Here is a 27,446-nt window from a genome sequence, read left to right on the forward strand (position 1 = left end):
TGGTAACCTTTTTCCACAGCCTTCAATAACTCGAGACTGACCCAACAGCCCGACAATGATCGTTCCTCAGTGGTGTGACAACATCGACCCTGAAACTCATTTTCAGCACATGTGCGGCAGAGTGGAAACATTAATTTCCCATTGCACCGATACGGTAGAACAGGAAATAATAACCCCCGGGGTGGCTGCACAGTGGCTTTGACCAGACCAAAATAATTCTCTAGAGGTTCAAAATCTTTCAGAATTATTCGTGGATGGTGCGTGGGGTAGACGCAGGTGGCCTGACAATGTGGATAAAGTGATGTGAAATCATAATAATGTATTTTTTCATGATCTTTAACCTTGTGGTACAAGACCATAGTTTCTACTCTCCCCCCGTATAAGGCATCCCGCGGCTTAAGACGGTCAGGATGCTTGTAGTGTTTCATGAATGCCATGACGTCAGGGTTGTGTCGTTTCATTTCATCCCATTCACACCCCCACATCACATGAACAGTGTATCCTAACTCGTTAGTGAGATATGCCACTTTATCATCAAAGTGACGACGTAGCACACCATACGGTATCTTGGATAAAGGATGCAAATCGTTTTCCGAATATTTGCAAGAATGTCCGTGCATTGCACAGCCATTATACTCCAGGGCTATTTTTCTCCCTTCATTGTTTATAAAAAAACCGTCTAAATAGTAATTGGATTCTTTTTTTTCACCACCGTTTAAGGCATGCCTCACCTCCACATTCATGGAGTGACTCACAAACTCTAGCCATTCGATTGACACATTCGAGTATGCCTTATGCTGACGTATATAGGCGTTATTATATGTCAATGCCAGTGTATCCTTGGGTATGAACTGTGTGCGATAGACTTGCATGCACGTACTAGCGAGCGTGGATAAACTGAAGGGGTCTATCCCTGTGCAAGTTATGAATTCCTCACGATACTTAATGCAGGCCTCTCTTAATAATCTCACATCGTTCACACAGTATTTGATTAGTTCACTTTTCATATCGAACACTTGTTTTGACGCGTCTGTGTACCACAAATCAAAAGCCTGGCGTTTGTCGTTTGACATTTCATTATAGCCATAAAAGTGTTTGTCTGGGTATGGTCCACTATAATCATTATTTGCTTCTATATTGAATTTATGGGGAAAATAACCCTTGTCATCTGTAGTCAGATCAAATGCGGCTTTTGTTTTCGACAGCGCCATAGGCATAAAGGCATAGCTGTCGATAAAACGCTGATTTAGGGTGGCATCATAAATCTTTACAATTCTACACCCGTTCATAAGTGTGAACGGCGATAGCCCCGCCTCACAAAACCAACGCAATATGAAATACCCGTCAAAGCCTGAAAAATTGTGTGCTATCCAAGTGTAGCCTTGATACTGGGGTCGCCTAAAATAGTTAAGCATTTCATCTACGGCATTTAATCCATAGGCTGTAAACATTTTTCCAGTGTATGTCATTGCGCATGCATAGTTCACCCTGTGTTCCCCAGTGTCTGCCTGGGTTTCTAGGTCGTAAAAGATGTATTTTTTCTGTAATTTCTTAGGCTGTTTGGGCTGTATGAAGCACTGATGATCAGCGCCGGGCACTAGTTCATCACTGCAGTGTTTGCACTGATTTGCTACACACCTATGTACCTGAGGGTTTGTGATACTGATGGTATACCGTCTGTTGCATTTTCCGCAATATTTTGTGACTTCACAAGGTGAAATTAATCTTTGAGTCCCCCTTCTTTTCACACCTTCCCTATGTGTGATATAGCAGAAGAGAGATTTGCAATAACGATTGCAGTCCCTACAATGCATAGGACGACCCTTTCTTTTGGAGCATTCAAGAGTTACGCACACATTACAATGTCCTTCACAATTGTGTGTGCGCTTACTGGAATATCCTGTGCAACAACTTTCACAATAGTAGTCATAGCCGAGAAACGCGTTTGGCCTTAATACCCTGTAGTAGTGATGGTCGTGTAAATATAATATGACTAGTTGTTTTCCATTTTTGACTTCAGACGGCTGATGTTTTAATATTTTTCCTGTCGAGTCTTTGTAATAAACCACTACAGTCATATTAAACAATTCCTGAAACAATGGTATGTGTGCAAGATCAACACACTGATTAGACCTCAACCCTGCCTTTGCGTGAATGTCTAAAGCCATGGAACCGAGTTCGTCCATGCTAGCAGATGGTGAGAGTGCATGGGCTATACAGTAACTGAAACATAATGCATTCCCCGTATTAGGGGGATGGAAAAGCTGGAGTCGCTTCTTACGAATTAACTCGTCATGCATATAGTCAGATAATTTCCTGCGTGCACCGCCTGACTGTGTCCTGGCTGCTGTTATGGTCATCTGTAAGTTATCAGATGATTGAACTGCCTCGTTGCTTTGCAAGACTTTTTCAAATTCTGATAATATCTTATCAGCACCGTCTCCCTGTGAGGGATATAAAAGAGAATTAATCGGTGTGGCTAAAGAGTCTCCTTGTATGGAAATATTTAGAACAGAGTCCTCGCCTGCCAGGGTCCTAGAAAACTGGACGGCGTTGTTCATTGTGTTGTGGATATGCCTTGTGTATTTTTCGAAATCTGTGGTTGGTGCGTCTCTGAAACTGAGCTGTCTCTGAATTGTTAAACTGTTAAAGCGCGGTCTGCTCAGTACTTGATATGGACCATAGTCGCCACCACGTCGGAGGAGTCTTTGCAAAATAGCATCGCTCAACTCCGGAGGTGTGTGTTCTGGACTAAGAGACCCCCCTCCTTGTGACCGTGTCCTCCCACTCCCTAGGGTACCACTATTAGACTTAGAGTTGCCGTACATCTGGTCTATGCGACCGTCTACAATCTGTAAGGCCTGAGAAATGCTGACATGTTGAATGGGGGCTTGTTGATCTGAACCCAACATCTCATCACCACCACTAGGTCTGCTTAACATAGCTGCAGCCTCTGTTAGACTATCTACATACAATTCATCGTCACTGGACATATTATTGGAAGAATCCATTTTTATTTTTTTAAAAACTCATACAATGAATATAGGATAGGTCTATATATGGACCTATATGGAACTATAGCAATGTAGTATTGTGTATTATAAGGTTTTTTGAAAGTGTAAGAAAAAAAGAAAAAGCATGAACAATATGAAAAACAATAAACAAACATGAAAACATAACAATAAATGTGATAGGTGATATAGACCTAGGTCTATAAAGTCTATAGCCTATATAAAAAAATAAAAAAATAAAAAAATAAAAAAACTATGTCTAGGGTCTATAAAACTAGTCAATAATTCTACACAATTTCTCAAAAGTATTTTACATAGAACCAGACTACTAAAAGGATTGCGATACAGTGAATCGTTGTAGATAATAGTCCTGCATTCTTATTATTATCTAGGCATGAGTCTGAGAATTTTATCGACTGTTAATCCTGTGGCTGGTACCATATCATCGTTTATGTCACAGTTGTTCATATTGGCTGTTGCGATGATTGCCAGGTTGTTCTGTATAGAGTTCAATATCTCCTGAAGAGGTGTTGTCAACACATCATTAGCATATTTTCCGACATCTGATAACATAGAACGATTTTCAGTATTCTTGGCTAGGATTTGCTTGACAGCTCTCTCGGTGCTAAACGACTGTGTGATTCTGTGGGAATCTGTTTGGACTGCTACGTGATTGCCTGTTGTTTTTTTGTCAGTCTGAACCAGCGCGCGTAAATCTTTCATCCCAGATACAAATTTGTGTTTAGGTTTTTTCACAACCGGCATCACATTGATGTTGTGTTGCTGTAAGGGTCGTGGTTGTTGTTGTTGTTGCGACTGTTGTCTAGAAACATTATTCTCATGCGATTGGGTAGATCTATTCCACCACAATTTTTTCCCCTTTCCGACCCCTCGTTTAGGACGCTTTGGTGTTATCACCTTTCTCCCCACATTGGTCGATGTGCTGCTGCTGGTGCTGCTGCTGCTGCTGCTGTTGACTCCCGATGCTCGCTGGGGTCTATATGCTCTGATGTTAGCTGTGAATTGTTGTAGATCTTGCAGTGGCCCTGCATTGCGATAAAAAAAAAAACAAAAAAAAACGACATACCAAGTCAATATTAGTAAAGTTTAGTCTATCATCCTGCTTAGGCCTAGGCCTAGGCCTATATATAACTTTTTTTTTTTCCCTAGGTTACATGTCAACAAGATGTTAGGTTAGGTTAGATTCTTTTCTCATGATTAATAGACTAATGATGATATTCACCTGCACTGGCCGCAGTTGACCTTTCTTCCAGAATACTTGAATCCGTGTTCGTGTGTTTACGTTTCCTGGTTCTTTTAGCTGGCTGCGAGGATGTCGAAGGTATCTGAGTCTCGTCAGGAGTGTTCAGATTGTTTTGATCAATCACATCTCCTAAAATAAATACATCATCATGTGAGTAATAATAATAATACCATGTCCTATTAGCCTAAATGTTCATATCGTATCACTCATCCAATGGAACTATAGTCTGTAGTCTATTCAACATGATTAGACCTATGTCTAAACAATAAATAGTCTGTAGTCTATTCAACATGATTACGTCTAAACGATACATTCCTAGAATAAAATATGACCTACCGTGGCATATAGTAGTCAATGGTTGTAGATTCTGGCTGGCCTTGTGCGTCTCCTGTGTGTCTGGCCTATGCGATACTTCAGGGTTCCCCAGACTGGCTCCGACGTCATCAGACACATCAGTCTCGGTAGGCCCAGTTGTCTGCACGTAACCCCCCGTAGATATGACTATGGGTGGAACCGTTACATGTGCCAGTTCTGTCGGCGGTGGTGGTGGTGGTTGTGGTAGCTGAATGCTTGATTGATACAGATGCAGCGCCTGCTGTGTTGGTTGTGCCAGTTCTGTCGGCGGTGGTTGTGGTAGCTGAATGCTTGATTGATACAGATGCAGCGCCTGCTGTGTTGGTTGTGCATGAATGGTTGACTGAAGTGACTGTGACAATGTCGACGGCTCAGTCACTGCGTGGCAACCTGTGGTACAGCGGAAGAAATAATTAACAACAATAAAGTGTGTGTGTGTGTGTGTGTGTGTGTGTGTGTGTGTGTGTGTGTGTGTGTGTGTGTGTGTGTGTGTGTGTGTGTGTGTGTGTGTGTTAGATGCAAACCTGAACTGGTTGATAGGTATAAGTAAGTAGGCGTTTACACATTTGACTTACCTACTGAGGCTACTGCTGCTGCTACTGAGTGATTGTCTTGATCGTTGAGTATTGTTTGAGCTGCAAATCAATGACTACATGTTAGAATATATAACATATAAATAGAGAATAAAGAATAAAATAATAAAATATGTGACACACTTACCTAATTCATCAATTTCAATAATTTCATCAAGGGGTAGATCTGACCATGATGATGGTGAATAGTCCACCACTATCAAAAAATAAAAAAATAAAATTAAAAATCGATATGTAAACACCTGTATAAACAAAACCTTTCAAAAACTATCATAATGCATGAGAATACATATTGAAATACTCACGTAGTTCATCGAAGCTTGAATCATGCTGTTGTACTTGTTGTTGCTGGTTTTCAGGTAAGATTAATTCACCATAGTTGATGCACTGGTATTGCTCTTGCTGCTGCTGCTGGCTTTCAACCCCAGAGTAGAAATTATTCAAGGTCTGTTGAGGCCTGTGATCAAGTTACAAAAGCATCCATTAGTATGTATTTATGTTCAGTAAACGTATCAACTATGAAACACAGCTAAAAAGTCTGTGTTTTAATTATTTTTTAATTATTATTATTATTATTATTATTATTTTTTTTACTTACGTACATTCTGAACGACCGCATCTTGGCTTCAGAGAGGCTCTTGTCTTGTCCTGTGTCTGTGTGTTGATGGTCTTCAGATGGTTCTTGTGTAGCTCAGCGTCTAAAGCCATACTAAGACTGTATTTATATAGCGGTTCTTGACTGTCTCTCTGTGTGTGTGTGTGTGTGTGTGTGCGTGTGCGTGTGCGTGTGCGTGTGTGTGTGTGTGTGTGTGTGTCTGAGAGAGAGAGAGAGACAGGGTAGTCACCCTTGATTGATTTCTATTGATTTACATAGTCACTTTCACCCTCTGAATTGTTTTCCCGGCACAACAGTGGAATGTTGTGTGTGTGTGTGTGTGTGTGAGCGCGAGAGAGAGAGAGAGAGAAAGAGGTGCCAGAGGAAAAGAGAGGAAAAACGACCAGACGATCACCAGACGTTGTCACCATACACTGGCCTTTACGAAACATCAACTTCCTGATCGGCTACAGACTGACTGGAATCGCTCAAATCATAAATTACTGACCAACACTTTTACAATTAGTATTACAGTCCAACACATTTTCAATTAGGAAACCATCTGTGAGAGGAAGTACACTTTCACCCCATCTGCTTTTTTCACACACCCCCTCACAGGCCCTGCTAAAAACAACAACAAACAATATCACCACACACTCTAACACACACACTCACACATACCCTCACACATGTAGGCCCTAAACTCCACCTACCAGTGAATGGAATACACAGTGCAGGCCTCTTTGCCCCACAGAATCGCTGGACTCTTCACCGATTCACATCGTACAGACACAGCAACTGCATTCACACAACAGATGTGCTCGCACACAACACACTTACACTCATCTGATTAATTACTTACACAGTTGACACACCGTTTCCTCTTTGAACAACAGAAACACTACACACACCAGAACTTCACTTGATATCTACATATCATGAATACTTGACATCTACAAGTTGACACAACGTTTCCTCTTTGACCAACTGAAACAATACACACATACCACAACTTCACTTGACATCTACACATCCTGTAGACTTGACAACTGATGCACACACACACACACACCTGGCCTAACCTGTCACACTACATCATACACTCATAATACATCTTCCTACACTCATCAAACTCATAAAACTCAGCTGTCAAAAAAAGTGCATCCTATCACTACTAATATAGACACTGGAGTTTGTCACTCATTAGATGGTACCGTAATTATTTAGTCAGTCTGAAGACAATTTGTTGTTCCTGTTAACTGTTCTTTGTTTTTTTGACTCATCCATAAGTTGAAGAGATGCTCAACATGAACCCATTGATGCTGGATGCTGCCTTGCGCAACATTGACCTAGGCGCCTGGAGCTGCATTACACAGCATACAGCGTCATGAGATTTTAAATGTAATGTAATGCAATGCAATGTAATGTAATGTAATGTAATGCAGTGTAATGCAACGTCTTGTATATTCTGTTTATCTATCTATCTATCTATCTATCTATCTATCTATCTATGTCCCTCAGGATCAATAAATTATACTCTCTACTCTACTCCAAATATATATATATATATAGTATATGTTTTAAAAATGCCAGTGAAGAGCTGAATAACAAAGTCTAATGCAAAGGTGAGGGTCGTAGAGTTTAAATGCAACTAATTTCATGTTTTTATGTGCTTCGGAGGCTGAGATATTTACGTTTTAATAGGCTGAGGGCAACTTTTCCCAAAAAAGGGCTCAGGCTTAGGCAGGTGTTCTTTGCCGGTCCTGTAGACATCCATGACAACATTCAAGATTGAGACTCGCCACATTATGCATGAAAACATGAGGGCAATATGTTCCACAAAGTAGAGTTGGGTTACGTTAGGATCTGAGAGAGAAATGGTATTGCTCTTAAGCAGGGCATACACTGTGCGATATTTTCACTCGTGGGTCTTAAGCTTCTGCTCACACTGCACGATGGAATTTCACTGTTTAAAAGTTCACAGCTCACGACTCACTATACGAGCCGACAGTCGGATGCGAGCGAAATGCTTCCACCGTACGACGCGACAGGCATGTTTCCCCGGTCTGCAGAGGAGGGAACATGTGCACCTGAGGTGGAGATGAGGTCGCGCTCAACAGCGAATCGCACGGCCCTATTTATTTGTACATGTGAAGTGTCAAATCGGGTCGTAGCACTGCTTTAACTGTGCGATTTACGCACGAGCCACGACCAGAATTTCAAACCGTTTTGATTTTCTTGCGACCCTGCGATTGCACGACCGTGAGGCGAAATCGCTTGTCCTTACCCCATGTACACTGCACGATGAGAGACTCACGATTGACCTGCGATTGAGCAAGAAATCGGCCCGACTCTCAAAAAGTCGTGCGAGTGCCAAATCGGGGCAAAATCGGGGCAAAAGTCGCACAGTGTAAGCCCAGCTTAAGTTAGTAAAGCCTTTTTCCACTGCCGGGTTTGTGGTAGGCCTACAGCTTGACACAGCCCGACCCGGCCGCTAGTTTTTGCTTTTTGATTGGGCATGACAGAGCTCAATCGAAGAGCAAAAAGTGACGGCCGAGTTGTGCTGTGTCAAGCTGTATAGTAGGCCTACCAGAAAACCTGCAGTGGAAAAGAGGCATTAGTAGACTGTGACAGCTGTCTGAGATGTTTGTGTCAGTGCACCTATTTCCCGCTGCTTTAGTACTTTGATGTCTCAGTCTTCGGTGTTACAGTAAGGTGAGGGGAGCCAGCAAACAGGGTTGCCAGATGAGGCTGATGATTTCCAGCCCAAAAAATGCTCAAAACTCGCCTAGAAGCACAAAATCCCACCGAATTCTATTGATTTCTATGGCAAAAATGGCTATTTTTACCCGCACACGACCATCCTAAGCAGCCCAATTGGGCGGGAAACAGCCCAATCTGGCAACACTGCCAGCAAAGCAGCCTCCAAAGAGATGAACTTCGAATAGCTTCACGGGAAAAAAGGAAAGATGCACTGTCCTGGATACCACCAACAGATGGAGCAACATCCACAAACCAGTGGACAAAATATTTGCAAATCAAAATTAATGTCATAGAGCAGAACAGATGAAAGTTTGGTCACACTTTCTTTAAAAGAGTAAAGGTGTGCACATCCCACCTCACTGAGGCAAAGAGTATGAAAAAAAAAACAGTAGAAGTCTGCTCACACCACATGCCGTTACTCAGGGCCGGATTATAAAATGGCCTGGGGCCCCTAGGCTACAGGTTGCTGTGGGTCCCACTGAAAAGCACATCTTGCAACACATAGAATACACATCAATTTCTCAATATTGCATCCTGTCACAATTCAGTTATTTTTCAAAAAAAAAAAAAAAATGTTTTGGGAGGGAGGTTCGGCCATATCCACCCTTTGCATTACAGTTTTTCTCGATTGGTTTGGCTAATTTCTCAAAACTGAGATGACATTCTCAAAACAACACGAAAAAATCTCCAAACCAACTTACAATTTCCCACAACAGAATGGCATTTTTCATTGCTTTCATCAAATTTCAAATGCTTTGTGCATGTCTCAAATGTTTAGTACATCTCGGCAGATGACTATATACAAGTACCCCACAGTTGACACATTGAGCATACATTTAGCACATTTTCCAAATAAATTGACCTGTCTTATCTAAAGGAATTAGACAATTCTCAGTCTAATGGTTGCCCTCTCCAAAACATGTCAGCATAATTTCATTGTGTGAGTCATCATATGCAAAGTAGTCTACACAATTGTCAAAACAGTCAAGGACATAAAATTTTAAGAATTTCTTTACTGTAAACAGTACAGTAAATTCATGACAGTGTTCAACAGGCCAGATGGTATTGAAACTTTACTAGTTTGTAGAAAATAATTTTACAACCGTGTGTACTACAGTTTCCTCTGTTATTTGGCTAATTTCTTGACATTTTTTCAAACGGCATTCTGTGGAAGGAATTTAGTTTCGACACACGGGTAAACTGTTTTTGGAGTGATATGAGCAAGTGATGAGGATCCATGGCGATATGCTGAACCATCCAGTTTATTTTGACAGAATGACTAAATGAATGCAAATGAGCCAAACCAATTGAGAAGCATATGAAGAGTTTAGATGCAAAACCCCCTAACTCCATTTCTGAAGACCTGCACTTCTATATTTTTAGAGAACCCCGTTGTTGGTTTGGTTTACATTCATTAACTTGATAATACATATAAATAGTTATATTACATAATTAAAATAAAAAATTATGCAATTTTGATAGCTTTGTATTAAATAAAAATGAATTAATATTATTTTCTGAAAAGGCACTTAGGGGGTTTTGCATCTGAACTCTTCATATATGCCATTTTTATGGTACTGACTATTTATGTGGGAGAAGGTTTAATGCTGAAGCAAGAATGAGCTGTTTTGGGAGGTATATGACACTTTGCTAGTTATCTGAACTGTTGTGCAGAAGTGTAAGAATGTTTAGCCAAATGACCCAAAATGTATAGAAATGTCATCTCGGTTTCAAGAAATTAGCCAAACCAATCGAGAAAAACTGTATGTGGGAGAAGGTTTAGTGCTGATGCAAGAATGAGCTGTTTTGGGAGGTATATGACATTTTGCTAGTTATCTGAACTGTTGTGCAGAATTGTAAGAATGTTTAGCCAAGTGACCCAAAATGTTTAGAAATGTCATCTCGGTTTCAAGAAATTAGCCAAACCAATCGAGAAAAACTGTAATCCGGCCCTCCCCCATTACTGACAAAGGCTGTGATGGGTCAAAACATTCTAAGTCTTACATAAACCATTCAGACGTAGTCTCAGTGTGCTGACTTTTTCGGTTTCCTGACACATTTCTTACCATTGGACCTGAGGGGACTATAGGCCTAATCAGGGCTGGACTGGGGGAGAAATACGGCCCGGGCACTTTTGGCTTAAAGGGACCCCTTACAAATTGCAGCGCAGAACTGATTCACCGGTGGGCCCCACACCCTCGTGGGCCTCTATTTTCCGAAATGAAAATAGGGGCCCACAAGGTTTTGGGGCCCATCGGGAAGTGTCCGCTATGCCAGATGGCCAGTCCAGCCCTGGGCTTAAATAAATCAGTCACAAATCTAGTGGATTTATAAAAGAAGTCAGAATGGCAATCCATTTGTAATCAAAGCCATTTGGCTTAATCCTGTCCCAATTGTTTCATAATTAACCCCAGGCCTCTCCATTAGCATGCAGTGACTAGCAGCAAGCCCCACTGAACCATGGCCAGGGCCTCAGTATCTATTAACAAAGCCAATGGGGGAGTTTGGGGCTCTGATTCTACTAGTCCGGTAATTAATGGAGGATGCTGTGAGGGGGCCTTCTGAAGGCTGCAGATAGAGGAATGAATGAATGAGATGGAGGGAGAGATGGATGGATGGAGGGAGAGGGAGGGAGGGAGAGAGGGAGAGATGGAGAGAGGCAGGAATGGAAAGATGGAGAGATTGACTGGGGATGCCCTAGAAGATCGAACAGGATTACACTCCCTTCAGCTCTCGGCTATTGACAGATTTCAGAGGGGCCACCATTGTTGGATGCAAGATGTTTGAGTTGTTAGACAAAGAGGATTTCTGTATGCCTATTCACATGTTTCTCCGAAGAGTGTGTATGATCATTTGCATTTTGTAATATCATCATGAGATACTGACATCATGAAAAATCAATCCAATTGGATATTAATTATTAAAGTTGCACAGTGTAGGATGATGGCCAGAGTAGGTATTGCAACTATGCTGCTCAATGAAATTGTGCTGCCTATCAACATGGTATGACAATTTAGCAGAGACTGCAGAGCATAGCAGCTAACCTGAAACTCTAATTTTCTACATTAAATTTCATTTCAATGGAGTTATAGAAGCACAGCCATTCAACCAACAAAACGATGTCTTCATTGTACATGCAGTAGGCTACATGACTTTATAATGAGCCAACATACTGTAGCACTTCAGATCAGTCCAGAGAATACCTAAAATAAGTTTGTGTTCAAGGAAATCGTTGAAATAAGGAACACTTTAAAATGCCCTTTGCCCAGAGTCCCACTGACTGCAGCAGTCTGAAGGCATCATCAATTATACATGACTCCATTTATCTTAGCGGCCGCTAACCGCTCACCATTTCTTCTTTTTTTACTTTTTAAGAGCTCTGGGAAAACTATTTATCTTCCTTTTAAAAGCGAGGTAATAACTCTGACAGGAAGAATGTAAAGTGTGTGTGTGTGTGTGTGTGAGAGAGAGAAAGAGAATGTGTGTGAGTGAGACAAAGACATAGGCCTCGAGAAAGAGAAAAAGAGAGCGCGAGGAATGAAGAGAGAAAGAGAAAGAGTGAGCGTCTTTAGCCAATATGAACAGAGCCCTTCCCCTCAGTGCTAATAGCAACACGCTCATGCACAGAGTCATCAATCAGAGATCGTTCCTAATTAAGCCCTAGACAGATAATTCATCCACACTTCCCGACTGCGCTTATAATGCCCCATTTCTAACGCCACTTCCTCAGCCAGGTGGGGAGATCTGGGGTGCACAGGTGGGTGGGTGGATGTGTCTTTGCGCTAGAGAAGAAGAAAGAGAAGGAGGAGAGAGAGAGAGAAGAGAGAGAGAGAGACAGAGAGAGAGAGAGAGAGAGAGAAGTAGAGAAAGGGAATGGGAGTTAGCAGTTGAAGAAAAGTAGTAAAAAACACCATCTCATTCATAATGAAAATGTACATCCAGTTCCAACCATACATACATTTCCTTATGGAATGTTCAGGCTGATGATGTCACACACTCGACATTAGAGTGAGAAAAGGGTTTTTCAATCGTAAAATGAAATTTGTACCAGTCAATGTCAGATTCCAGACCTCTCTAAAGAAGCTTCAAGCAAGTTTGTGGGTGAAAGTGTTCAGATCTCATTCATTATGAAAATGTACATCCAGTTCCAACCATAAATACATTTCCTTATGGAACCTTCAGGCTGATGATGTCAGATTCCAGACCTCTCTAAAGAAGCTTCAAGCAAGTTATAAAATCTGAACACTTTCACCCACAAACTTGCTTGAAGCTTCTTTAGAGAGGTCTGGGATCTGACATTGACTGGTACAAATTTCATTTGGCAAGTCTATAGTTGACTGGATTTGAGCATGAGTGTGTATGAGTTGGTGTCAGGACCTCAATGTTCATAGCCTGATTATCATCGACTATCAAATCTCTTCTAAACTTGGTATGACCAAGAGCATAACACTTAGCATTTCCCAAACAGCATTGTTGACCCGCCTCCCTTGGGTTTCTACTGGTTGTTTGCTTCCCGACAATGTGGCCTACCTAGAAGCAACACTGAAGGTGTTGCGTCACTAGGATGGCGCCACCTGGCTCCAATGTTCTATACCTGAGCACACACACACACACACACACACACACACACACACACACACACACACACACACACACACACACACACTCACTCACACACCCACACACACACACACACAAGCACACTGCACTTTCTGCACTAAACCCAAACATACACACACTGACACACACTGACACACACACACACACACACACACAGACACACGAACACACACACAGACGCACACCGCACCTTCTACCTGCACTGAACACATACACACACATACACACACACACACACACACACACACACACACACACACACACTGCTGCTGGTGTACTTGACAGACCTTTTTAATATTTATTTTTCTTCAAAATGCTACTATTACCATGTCAGAACGCTATAAAGGACTTTTTTAGGAAAAGCACAAAAGCACAACAATACCTCTAAATGTATGTCCTCTACAAGTCTTCTGTTGTCCAGTCTTGCACTTTAAATGTCTGTATGAGCACTGTCTATGTACATACTGTCTTAAGTCCATGTATAAGTACTGTCTATGTCTATACTGTCTATGTCCTTACCTAGATTAGTCTATGTCTGTATGGGAAAGCAAGAAATGTAATTTCAAATTCTTTGTATGACCAGTGCATGTAAAGAAATTGACAATAAAACCTACTTTACTCTTGACTTGACTTGTATTCCTTTGGGAAATACCATGGTATTGGAAAACAGAGATAGTGACTATTAGTTGTGTCAACAATGATCGATTCGGCAATGCAATCCAATGCGGGGCATGGGCGATCCAGAATCGATCCGGCAATTTTAAGTTTCAATTACTTCCATGGATTTTTCGGGAGCAAATTAATGTTAACGTAAATAAAAGCACTTCAAAACATTGCAAGACTGATACAGACTGATACAGAAAACAGCCAATAAATTGTTGCTCAGTATCTGACTACTTGTATTGCCTCATCATGACTGATTTGCTTTGCTTTCAGTAGAAATGTAATGCATTGCAATGCATTGTAGAATTGAATCGGATCGGATCGCATAGAATCGAATCGAATCGAATCGCTACCTCCCGAATCGTGATCGAAACGGATTGTGAGGGCAGTGTCAATCCACACCACTAGTGACTATATTGTATCAAGTGTCCAGGAATGATAGCCACATAAGGTGTCAGACACACCAAAGCGTCGCGGAACAGAAGCCAGATGATTGAGGTCTTTCTGCTTAGTTTCGGAAGGTGTGTTCTACTCTGCCTTTCACACCGACAGCGTCGGCGTGCACGGCCAGTCCTGTTCAAAACCCCCCCACAGCCAAAGCTAGCGCGCTACTTTGCCGTTCATTTGAATGGGACACCGCCGGCTACTGCCGCCCAAAATGCGCTCGAGTTCTATTTTCCAAATGCAGCGCGGAGCGGAACCGGCTCCTGAGCCGCTGACACCCGACGACTGCCGGTTGGTGTTAAAGGGACACTGTGCAGGAAATGGTCAAAAAAGGTACTGCAACTATGCTGCTCATTGAAACTGGGTTGCCTATTGCCAAATTTGATCTTTACATGAAAGTTTACTAAGTAATAAACAAATATTTTCTAGTATGGTCCAAGTACAGTCATTTTTGCAGCTAAAAATGGCTATTTTTGGAAATTCAAAATGGCGGACCATGGAGAAGATCCCCCTTTTCATGTATGAAAAGTGCAATTTTTTCAGTCATAATGAATACTTAGAATTTGATGCTGGTGGTAAGTATTCATGAAAAAGGTAACATTAGTGAATGGGCAGCATGAATTCTGGAAATAAACAACTAAAAATCTCACACAGTGTCCCTTTAAAGGACAGATACTGTATGTTTCCATGTATTTTCACCAACACCGTTAAAAATCGCTTCCGTCCCGCGACACTTCACCGCCTTGGTGGGAAAGCGGGAAAGCGGCCAAAGTGAAGACAAAGAGACAGCGGAAGAGCTCTTGTCTACCAGGCCTTTCAGCCACCTGCAATGGCCCACGACACGTAACCCTTTTTCAGCCACCTGCGATGGCCCACGACACGTAACCCTTTTTCAGCCACCTGCGATGGCCCACGTAACCCTGTTTCAGCCACCTGCGATGGCCCACGTAACCCTTTTTCAGCCACCTGCGATGGCCCACATAACCCTTTTTTAGCCACCTGCGATGGCCCACGTAACCCTTTTTCAGCCACCTGCGATGGCCCACGTGACCCTTTTTCAGCCACCTGCGATGGCCCACGTGACCCTTTTTCAGCCACCTGCGATGGCCCACGTGACCCTTTTTCAGCACAAGTCAAAGACACAAGGAGTGAGTAAGGATGGAGGAGGGTGAACAAGTTGGGATGGGGTGCATCCCAATATGTGTCCTTGCCTCCTCCACTTGTGCTTGTCTCCTCGTCCCGCCTCCTGGCCCCTCCTCCGTGGAGAAAACGATAAAGTTTCCCAGCTGTCAGCCTCGCCACAACAACTTTTGAGGGACTGTTTTTCATTCACCATCCCAATTGCAAATGAGAAAAAGACTTTACAATTGAGCTTTTGCAAGATATTGAAATATAATGCTGTTGTCAGTGATGTCATCATGACGAGAAGCAAGTGGAGGAGGCAAGTGGAGGAGGCAAGGTCGCATATTGGGATGCACCCAGAGGGATGGACTCATTCAGCTTCAAAGAGGACCTGGCCTGAACCAAATAAGCTGTGGAAAACGATGGAACTTGTGTCCAAGATAGTATATGTAGTCTACACTCAATTGCTGCCTCTATCTTTCTGTCTCTCTCTCTCTGTGTCTCCTTCTCTCTCTCTTTCTCTCTCTCTGTCTCTGTCTCTCTCTTGCTCGCTCTCTCTCTGTCACATACACACACACACACACACACACAGGCGCACACACGCACAGTGTAAAGGATTCTTATTGTATTAGCACCCGCCAGGTTTAGGGGGATACACAAGCAACGGCGAAATATGAAATATTTAACAGACAGTGAACTTTGAAGGGTACTGACAGATCATCAGTGAAAAATGATGAAACCTTCAGTGGAAATGAACCCTGGCACATATAATACGCCTCACTGGACCAATCATCAGGCTCACTCACACACACACACACACACACACACACACACACACACACACACACACACACACACACACACACACACACACAGTCTTATATTGATGCACGACACACAACAGAAACACGACTCCCACATAGTGCGCGCACACACACACACACACACCCTTTGTCAGTCCCTGTGCCTCTGTCTCTCTCTGATACACACCACACTCCCACCCCTCCACACACACACACACACACACACACACACACACACGCACACACACACACACACCAGACACACACACACACACACACACACACACACACACACACACACACACACACACACACACACACACTCTGTCTTATATTGATGCATGACATACAACAGAAACACCACTCCCACATACACTAATGTAACACACACACACACACACACACACACACACACACACACACACACACACACACACACACACACACACACACACACACACACCCTTTGTCAGTCCCTGTGCCTCTGTCTCTCTCTGATACACACCACACTCCCACCCCTCCACACACACACACTATCCCTGATACACACAGCAGTTCACAGATTTCGTCATGTTCAGGTCACAGGCAGGACTGAGGAGAGCAGTTTTCTCTGAAGTTGTTACATCATTACCATTATGACACGTGTAGATGTCAATTGTGATTGGCAATGAAGAAAATGATCTGACTGGTATATGCTATAAAAAGGGATTTTAGATTGGTACATACAGATCATGCTCTGTAAGTCTACGGATGTATTTATAAAAGGGGTATACAGTGACATGATATCATAAAATATTTTGACATGTTTAAAAAATAAAAACAGTACTTATATATATACATATACAGTATATTCTTATACGATAACGTTCTATTGAAACTTCAAGTAACACAATGCTTGCAGGGGAATAGAGCTTTCCCTGCTGAGCATGTGCAATCATTAGAATTTGTGAATAACTCTCAATACTAATTTCAACAATAATTAATATTTATGAAGAAATTAGAACCCTTCATGAATGTGCTTACAAAGTTAAAAGAGTAGAAAATATTACGGCAAACAACAGTTGCATTTTGGAAATGGCACAAAAATGCTTTGACTGATTACAGATTGAATGAACATTGTCATAGAATGAAAAGAAAACTAAGTTGTTACCTCTGGTGCGGAAGGGAAATTTGGTTTAGTTGGATGATTTCTTCACACCGGGTGGTGTGACTGATTTCCGCAGATGTGAGAGAGTTGCAGCAGGAGATGTAATTACAGAGATGATGCAAAGCCTTTGTTGGGAGCTTTGGAGAACAGATGTAGGCAAGGCCTTGATGAAAGTCTCAGCTTGAAATTGGTCTGGGTTTTTAGAAATCAGAGGTTTCATTCTGTAAAAAAACACCCCACTTAATCATGTTCCAGGGGTATTCTGTAGAGCCGTATAAAATACATGCCCTCCATCAAGGGGCAAGGATGTCTTTGGATTATCTCTTCTCACCTTGGATTTCAATTAACAATAATGTTCAACCCAGTCAATTCAATTTAATCTCTCGATTTCTTCAGGGTGACTCGGGTAAAGCTTCCAGCTCATTGTGATATCACATCAAGACAGAAAAAAATGAATTTCAGAAATCTAAGTGGGTGCATCAGATATTAGTGACAGGGAAACAAATGCCTCTTTTCCACTGCCGGTTTTCTGGTAGGCCTCCAGCTCGACCAAGCGCAACTCGGTCGCCACTTATTGCTTTTCGAATGGGTTCGACACAGCTCAATCAAAAAGGAAAAAGTGGCCATGGTGTATCTACTTCATTACAGACCTAAGAACTTAGAACAAAATTTGACCCTTGTTCTAGAATGCCACTGGTCTTTTAAACAGCAGGTTTCTGCTCATTGCAGCGTGCAGCCAAACCGTATGCTGTACAGTAGATGCACCTGTCAATCATCTGAACCTGGCAGGCCGCTGGAACACTTACCAACAGCTAGATGCTATTGTAGTTCTGTGGAGGTGTTCCCGCTTGCTTGTTGCATTCTTTACATCCTCCATGTCTTTCTTTCGAAAAAAGAATTGCTTTCAGTAAAGGAAGGACATACGGACATGCCACTTCTCGCGCACACTGACGAATATCCACTTGACATAAGCGGAGGACGTATGGCGAAAGCAGTGGTGCTGGCAAATGATTGGTCCATCTTGGCTACGCTTCCGTCGTACTATTTGGGATACTATTTGGCATATTTCAGATTAGTCAAGGCAAGGCAAGGCAAGGCAAGTTTATTTATATAGCGCATTTCATACACAGGTGCAACTCAATGTGCTTCACAAAGTTAACAAATGTAAATGAAAGGAAACAGGGAAGAAAGAAGGAAATGAATTAAAGTCAAAAAACATTTAAAACATTAAGATATAACATAAGGTAAAAATAATAATAAAACAAATTAAATAAACATAAAAATAATAATAATAATAAGCAATTTAAGCTAGGGGAAAGCATCTGAGAACAGCTTTGTCTTGAGTCTAGATTTAAAGCTATCAATAGTGGGTGCATTTTTTATGTCATCTAGAAGCTGGTTCCAAAGCTTTGAAGCATAGAAGCTAAAGGCTGCCTCTCCACACTTTGTTTTGACTTTTGGAATCACCAGCAAATTCTTCTCCGTTGACCTTAGTGACCTAGTTGGTGCATACAGCTGAAACATATCCAGTAGATATGTGGGTCCCATTCCATTTAGTGATTTAAACACAAGTAGCATAGCCTTAAAATCAATTCTGTAGCTTACTGGGAGCCAATGCAGCGATCTTAAAATTGGAGTAATGTGGTCGAACTTCCTTGTCTTTGTAAGAACCCTTGCAGCTGCGTTTTGTACAAGTTGAAGCTGTTTAATGGTCTTATTGGGGAGGCCAGTAAAAAGACTGTTACAGTAATCAACTTTACTAGAAATGAAGGCATGTATTAGCTTCTCCAGATCATGTTTAGACATCAGGCCCCTAAATTTAGAGACGTTTTTTATGTGATAAAATGCAGACTTAGTAATAGCTTTCATGTGACTGTTGAAGTTTAGGTCACTGTCAATGAGGACCCCAAGATTTTTAACTGTTTCCCTTGATTTCAGTCCCTTCGTTTCAAGGATAGTAGCAATCTTTTGTCTCTCCTCTCTTTTCCCAAATATAATTACTTCAGTTTTATCTGTGTTCAGCTGGAGGAAATTGTGAGACATCCATTTGTAAATTTGGTCCATGCAATGATAGAGTGATTCAAGGGGGGTATAGTCATTTGGGGACATAGATAAGTAGAGCTGGGTATCATCCGCATAGCTATGGTAATTTATGTTATTCTCGAGTTATTCTCGATAATGTGTCCCAGTGGCAACATATACAGATTGAACAGTAGTGGTCCCAGAATGGAGCCCTGGGGGACCCCACAATTCAGAGACATCGGTGATGAGGTATGTCTTCCAATGGCGACAAAAAAACTTCTTTTTTGTAAGTACGATTTTAACCAGTTGATCACTATGCCTGTAAAGCCATGTATAGTCATGCGCGGAATTTCACGACATACGTTCTGCTTCACGGTCTGTGAGATGATGTGGCCGCGGACTTTGTTGCAACCCCATGCGAGTAGCTACCCGATGTGAACCGCACATATCATCAGCAACCGACCGGCTGAAGCAGATTCTCAGGGCATGCCGCTTGACTACGAGCAGTCGTAAAAGGTTGTGTCGAGGCGGTGAGATGATTGGATAAGTGACAGCGCAGCTCAGCAAGCAATTGGCTCTCGTTACTGGACAAGTGGGATATATCCAAGCACGTGCCATATTACGCTAATATTATTAGCGCAGCGAATTGTACCCGTTCATTCCTATGGCCGCTTTCTGAAGTGTTCCATCTCTTATTAGACTGCCTCTGGTGTGAATGCCATTCAGCAAAAGGCAGAGTTCTATGCAATTTTCTCTTTGCACAGCGACCTCTAGTGGAGGGAGGACTTGGAAAGGCCTGGAAAGCCTTAAAATACAGACAATGAATGAAAAACAGTTTGCTGACTGCTGCAGCATGCTTTGGGTAAAAAGGAAACAATGTGTGTGTTGAATCTAAATGAGAAGGCACTATTATATGTTACCACAAGTTTATTTCTCTGTTTCTCTCTCACACACACTCACACTCACACTCACACACACACACACAAATACACACAGACAAACGCATGAAAGTAAGATAGTGGCTTCAGCAAGTGAAAACAGTTGCACAGGCATGCTGTATCACTTCAGTCTTCCTAAACAGCTGCTCATTTTACACCCCCGCCAGGCTCTGTATTTAGGCGTTATGGATTTAAATTAGTGTTGTTTCACAGCCCGCAAGTGAGAAATTTATTTCAACACCCAACCACCACTCCCCATCCCCATCCCCCAATATGACACACAGCCAACTGCAGAGGCGTAAAAATATGAATGTACAAAATAAAGTTTTTCTAATTTTGTCCCTCAAGGGCTCCCATCTACCTAACACTCTCTGCATCTTGTACTCCCTAAGTGTGTTGCCTGATGCCTGTATGAATCATCAGGCACATATTTATTGTGGTAAAGCAAGGACACTACTGCCATAACAAACACAGCACTCCACACAGGAAACATTTTCCCTCTCTTCTCAGACAACTCTTGTTTGATGGTTTCCATCAATCCACATCGGACTCACAATATTCCTTCCAGACATCCTTGAATGCTGTTTTCTAGCACAGACATGTAACTTAAGTCAAGCTGCATGGGAGATATGTCTGTCTGACTTTCTTTCTGCCTTTCCCATTTTAACCCAAGGCATTTGTAGATTTTTTTTTATTTAACTTTTCTGAATTTGTCGTGCCATTTTCCACAGAATAAAATATTATTTTTTTGGCAATTTATTTCATGTTGTTTATCGTAGCTCTTTGAGTGCCATGGACTTGAAAACGAGTCTTTTCAGGATGCATGGCACACTGCCAAAGACTCGATATCAAGTAATTTGCGTTTTTTTAATGGGGATCGGGCCTAACACGTTAATCTAGTATTTTTATTGTTCACGTGAACAAAGAACTCAATTTTTTATGGCTCTTGAAAAAAAACACTCAAATTTTGAAAAAAGCCTGGCAACCCCCCGGTCTGAATTTGAAAATGGCTGGCACTGAATGAGTTAAAATGTTTGTATCGGGCATTTTTTTTAAGTGCTATATTCCAAGAATAGACTATCAGCATTCCGATTGTGCAAGTGTCCTACAGCATATTCTTGAGATGCCACTGTCCTTTGCCCTTGTCAAAACATGTCATCTCTCTGGCATCACAAGCATTGACGTTCATTCGTTATTTGGGTTTTAATGCATGGCTGCTCTTGACAGAGCCCTGAATACATCAAGATGTCACCCACCTTGCCTGTTTAACCCTTTGTTTCCTGCTATGTGAAGCCAAAGACAAGTTGTGGGTTTTTCTTTCTCTTTTGGTCAATTCCTCAGGTCGAGATTTACTCCACCTTTCATCAGAGTGCTGCCAGTCGGTCGAAGGCAATTAGAGGAAGCGTTTTTTTTCTGTTTTTTTTCTGTGAGTTTGTTTATATGACCTGACTCTGTCTGCTTGTGTTTAGTTCTGGGTCTCGAGGTCTGTATTACTCACCTCACCTCTCACGTTATTATTGATCACTGCCATGTTTAAGTCTGTGCCTCACCTCTCACGTTCTTATTGATCACTGCCATGTTTGAGTCTGTGCTTCACCACTCTGCAGTTCAAGCTCCTGATCCATGGCCACGTGTCTGAAGAGTGCATGTTTTCATTTTTTTTTTTTTTACTCTATGCTCCTGGTTCCCTGATACAAGTGCACCACTGATTTGTGTCGAAGAAGAGCAGGGGCGAGGAACCTTTTTCATTCGAGGGGCCAATTTAAATTCCTCCAAGGGCCGTCAAAGTCTTCAGAGGGCCACTTTTTGGCTGCATAACTTTGAAATTATGTCGGTGGCCAGATAAAACGGCCTCAACGCCCCTCAAGATATATGTTCCCCACCCCCGATGTAGCGTATGCTCAGTCGGGTCAACTGACCACAGTGTACTTGCTTTTGTACTATCAGGTTGTTACGTTCGGTGTGCTATAATATTTCTCAAATCTTTTGCATCTATTAAAATCTCTCAAAACCTATTTAAGCAGCTCCACTTCAACTTGCTTGCATCACATGAATGAATGAAAAATGCATGTAGCCTACTGGGATCTTAGTGCCCTGGGCAGTAGTACACACATATTCTCAGATTCGCACGGACGCACACACACACACACACACACACACACACACATACAAACACACACACTTTCCTCCCTAAATCTCACATATGGAACACACTTACGCAAATATATACATTTCGTGTCTGTCCCCTTTTTCAGCACATGCATAGATAGTAGTAGCAAACAGAAAGGCTCATAGGGGGACGCAAGCCCCATAAATATTCGTCAGTGATTTGCATTTGTAAGGATGCCCTCTAGTAGTTCTAGTGAGAGGACCTGCAAGACCCAGCATTCGCTTTATTCTCTGGAGTCTCTGAAGCTCTCACCTGCATGGGATGGGAGATGCCTGCACAAAGCACATCTCCATCCCCAGAGAAGGAGGAGAAGGTGGTTGAGGAGGAGATCGATAGGTAGATCAGATCAGCCGACCCCCCTATCAGTCATCTCCCCGCATTTCCATAAACGGCTGCTGCCACAGAACTCACTATTTATTTACCCTTCTAAGTGATTGACAGAGACAAACACACACACACACACACACACACACACACACACACACACACACACACACACACACACACACACACACACACACACACACACACACACACACACACACACACTATAGGACACTTACACAGGAGGAGATGAGAGACAGACAGTCGCCCCAGCAGCAGTCCTTGGGGATGGATAAAGAGGGAAGAAGAACAGACATTAGGGCCCTGCATCCACTCAGCCGTAGCCCAAGGTATTGACTCTCAGCAGGACTAGGCGTACAAAGGTGCTGTGGTCTTTTTACTGGGAGATGGATCGCTAGGCCTGGGTGGCATTGCATTACCCTTGAATTTGTGGCAAGGAGATGCCCATGCATTCTGTATATAGCATATGTAGGTAAAGCATCTCCAATTGTTCCAAGTATGACCCTAACAGGTTTAAAACATTTCACAGTCTGTGTAGAGCAAAGGGATTTGCATAGTTCTTAGCATGAGACGAGAAGGCATGCTAGATTACACTGCATAAGGAGTGGTGAAATTAGGTCTACCTGTCATTCGTAGGCTATGGCTGATGTTTTCAGAGGTGTCGAAAATAAAACTGAAAAAAAGCCCTGTCGTGGCCTAACAGTGGGGCACTCATCTGACATGTGGCTATTTGCACCCGGGTTTCAATAGCCATTGTTGCTATGTTTTTGCACACGGTTGTGAATAGCCATTGTTGCTAATAGCCATTGTTGTTATTTGCACCTGGGTGTGAATAGTCATTGCTATTTGCATCAGGGTGTCAAAAGAAATTGTTGCTATTTGGTTCCGGATGTGAATTGCCATCGTAGTTGTTTTTACCCGGGTGTAAATAGCCATTGTTGCTATTTGCACCCGGATGTGAATAGCCATTGTTGCTATTTGCACCCGGTTGTTAAAAGCCATTGATGCTATTTGCAGCCGAGTTTGAATAGCCATTGTTGCTATTTTTACCCGGGTGTGAATAGCCGTTGTTACTTTTTGCACCCGGGTGTGAATAGCCGTTGTTACTTTTTGCACCCGGGTGTGAATAGCCATTGTTGCTAATAGCCATTGTTGCTAATAGCCATTGTTGCTTATTGCACGCAGGTGTGAATAGCTGTTGCTGCAATTGCATCTGTGTATGAAAAGCCATTTGCACCCGGTTGTGAATAGCCATTGATGGTATTTGCACCCGGGTGTGAATACCCTTTTTTTCTATTTGCACCTGGGTGTGAATAGTCACGGTACATGCACACAGGGACGGCACGTTTCCTTAACGTCTCCGTGAGCAGTGCGAGTCTGAGAGGTTCGCAGGCTGCCTTTCACACTGCACAGTCAACGTCCACGCTCTATCCGTGGGCAGCAGCCATTTATTTTCAATGGGAGCCGCGCATTGAACACGGACGTCCGCACAGGAAAATAGACTCAAGTTCTATTTTCAAGGAGCAACGCGGACATGTCCGGTCAGAACGGACATGCGCCGCGCTTACACCGCGTTCCTGTGTGCAAGGCGTGATTAGTTTTCATGCATTCTAACCGTTTCGGACTGATAACAGACACGTTCTGTGGACGCACTATGGATGTCCGCGCCGTTGGGGTGCATGTACAGTCATTGTTGCTATTCGCACCCTGATTGCTGCTAAAAGCCTTTATCGCTATTTGCACCAGGGTATGAATTAGCCTGGCTCTCGCGAGACCCCTAGTGCTTCGTGCATCTTCGTTACACTTCGTGAGCTCGCACAGGGGTCTGGTTCAGCCTTGTCGAGCCCGAAGTCCTCGAGTAGAAAATAAACGTGCCCCGACCATTGGATAATGTCAATGTCAATCATCGTGGAGTGAGGCGTTGACGGGTATGACGTAGCATCTTGCGCGACATCACTGTAGTGCTGCTAGCACACCCCTCAGTCAGTGTGGCTAGCACAACAACGGCGGCCTGCATACTGTATGAACTCCGCGATTTCAAGTGTTATCAAAACTACCAAACATTCATTCTTTGAGAGAGGAACAGAAAACAAGGAATTAGTTGGTGGCAAGAACGTTCTCGCTCTTCTTCCAATGATCCACTGAAGGAGAATGAGCAGAGCGCAGCGAACTTTAAGTGGGGATTTTAGTCGAGAGGTCCATGCCACATATAAATGGTGAGTGAAAACCTCTTGGTTGTTTCTAACGTGTTTTTGATGTGTGTGAAACAATGACTGACATGGTAGGCTACAACTGTGAATGCCCCCATAGTGCCGGTAATTCAATATTGTACAAGCCTCATTTCCAGACCTATGGTGACTGAGTGCTGTTGATCATAATAGTATGCCAAGATGTCGCATTCAGACCAATTTGTTTATGCTAAGTTCGTGTTAAATTAAATGTACTATCCCCGTGATCGCTGCCAATGCAGCATGTCCCAAAACGTCAGCATGTGAGAGATGGAATGTTTATTTCACGACGACATTCTGACTTCAAACTCACCAGGATGGCTTCCCCACAGACCTATACATATTGGTATAGGTCTGTGGGCTTCCCCTTTTCACTTTCTGCCCTAGTTGTTAACCTGTTTCGATGGTAAAGACTAAAGTAATCACAGATTTTGCATGGTTAAGAGACCTACTTCGTGTGGAAACAGAATTTACACAAGAGGGTACTGGAATAAAAACAGGGTGAGGCCTGTCACTCACCAGCTACTGGCAACCCCAAGTCTCCCTTTCGGTCAGCAGTAAATTTAAAACTAAGTAATAGTAGCCTACTGCTGTTCAGGTCTTAGCCTTAAATAGGTATGAATTAAAATGCAGATACTAGGCCTATAGAGTATTTAGAATTACAGTTGCCTTGTTTGCCGATTCTATTTTAACATTGTGTGTTGTTTTCAGGTAGGCAAGTCATGGAGTTGGCAGCGTCTGCTGGGATTGTCATCACAGACCGGGTCATCCAGCTGCTACACATGTACAGTGGAAATTGAATTAGGCTCTTCCCTCACTTGTACTGTTGTAAACCATCAAATGAACACTCTAGGTAGACAAGACAGTGAGTTCAGTAATGGCTGGCACAGAGCATGCGCACCACAAGTTTGGAGCCAGCCAGGTCATACGTGTTGCACCTACCACAATTCCATTTCTTTGGTCTTCTGTGTTGAGCCTGTTTCAAAATGCGCCTGTACAACCACATGTGTATAGAATCTACACTACACTACTCCACCAAGATCTAGACATTACTGAAGAGTTGGAAATGTTATCATGGTCTGCTGACAGCTGTACAGAACATGTGTACTTAAATACCAGATGTGCCGAGACTGTCTGCTCTGGGTTTGGGACAAAGCCTAATGAGGCAGCAGTCAACAACAGTCCTTACATTTGACATCAGTTACAAAACAACCTATGGTTTTAAGGTACTTCATGCTACTGGTTGTGAGCGAGGCTTTTTGTGACTGACTCTCCCTAATGACAGATTCATAGACATAATGGAACATGTAACACAGCATTAGTTCAGAATCTAACCATCATCCATTAGGAACAAAGAAGTGGAATCTTGTCACAATATCGAACCGAATATTGAACAAATGGTGTAAATAATGGTGTACACAAGTAATTGGAACATATGTAAATACAATTTTATTGTGAAAAGAAAACACTGTCTAATTTTTTTCAATGTACAGTAATGAAAGTGTAAATAATGACAAATAAGATATCAATTTATATATACACATTTTTTTCTTTTAAATATTGGTTACTGGCAATGCAAGAAACATAGCTTACAAAATGTAGCGTTCTTGGTGTTAGGTGATGTATTGTACAAAATGAAAACCCAAATGGTGACGCACTCCTGAAATGTTGCAAGTTCTTTAAGGAAAATGCCTTGAAATCTTGTTCTAATATTTTGAAAGACATGGAATCTGTGAGGGGATGTGCTGGGTCCTCTATGCTGTCGTTTCTTCATACACCTCCTGGCGTCAGACACAGACAAAGGAAGTATAGAAGTATATTAGACAAACATTTCAGAAGGTTATGTGTGACAATTGTGGCTACATACAAGGTTTTGAACAAAAACAACACGGGAATTGATTGCAACACATTTTAAAATATTTCTAGGTGACTTAAAGTTCATTAACAACAGGGTATGCTACTTACTCTGTGTACAGAGTATTTTCCACCCACATGTTGCATTACTGCCCTTGTACATCACTTTGATCAAAAGCGTCTGTCAACTGTAATGTTATGAGGAGTACAGTCTCTTGAGAAATTAATGTAGGTTTAGGTGGATAGTGGTGCAGGACAGCACATATACTTTTCAGTTACTCTTACTAAGAATTCAAACCTGTAACATTGGATACCTTCCGAGGCCACAGGTACAGGTGAGGTCAGCAAGGGTCCTATTTACCTTGATAATAGGTTCTCAGTTATTTCACATCCCCACCCTGATGAAAAAAACTAATTGTTTACACAAATGGGTTTTACACCCCTTAACAATACGGCTTTGCTTGCTTCAGTAATGTACTCTTTGCCTTTGACCTAGCAATGGATGTAATA

At 42.3% G+C, this 27,446-nt stretch overlaps 1 protein-coding gene across 1 annotated transcript; it reads right to left on the reverse strand.

The window, feature by feature from the left end:
- Positions 1–4,193: 4,193 nt before the first annotated feature.
- On the reverse strand, positions 4,194–21,917 carry LOC134458655 (ataxin-2 homolog). Its single transcript, XM_063211085.1, has 7 exons — positions 21,897–21,917; positions 15,170–15,425; positions 6,531–6,615; positions 5,528–5,679; positions 5,205–5,264; positions 4,612–5,019; positions 4,194–4,404 (listed from the first exon to the last, which is right to left on the reverse strand). The coding sequence occupies exons 1-7, from the start codon at positions 21,915–21,917 to the stop codon at positions 4,238–4,240; spliced, it is 1,149 nt and encodes a 382-aa protein (XP_063067155.1). The 3' UTR covers positions 4,194–4,237.
- Positions 21,918–27,446: the final 5,529 nt, after the last annotated feature.

This window comes from Engraulis encrasicolus, chromosome 11, assembly GCF_034702125.1.
Source record: "Engraulis encrasicolus isolate BLACKSEA-1 chromosome 11, IST_EnEncr_1.0, whole genome shotgun sequence".
In the NCBI taxonomy this organism is placed as follows: domain Eukaryota; kingdom Metazoa; phylum Chordata; class Actinopteri; order Clupeiformes; family Engraulidae; genus Engraulis; species Engraulis encrasicolus.

Excerpts from the sequence above, each read along its gene's own strand:
- LOC134458655 (XM_063211085.1), bottom strand. The coding sequence starts at position 21,917 with ATGGCAGTGATCAATAAGAAC. Across the intron at positions 6,616-15,169 it reads CGTGTCGTGGGCCATCGCAG|TTGCTGTGTCTGTACGATGT; the intron begins GTGGCTGAAAAA and ends GTGTGAATGCAG. Across the intron at positions 5,680-6,530 it reads ACTGTGTATTCCATTCACTG|GCCTCAACAGACCTTGAATA; the intron begins GTAGGTGGAGTT and ends ACTTGATCACAG.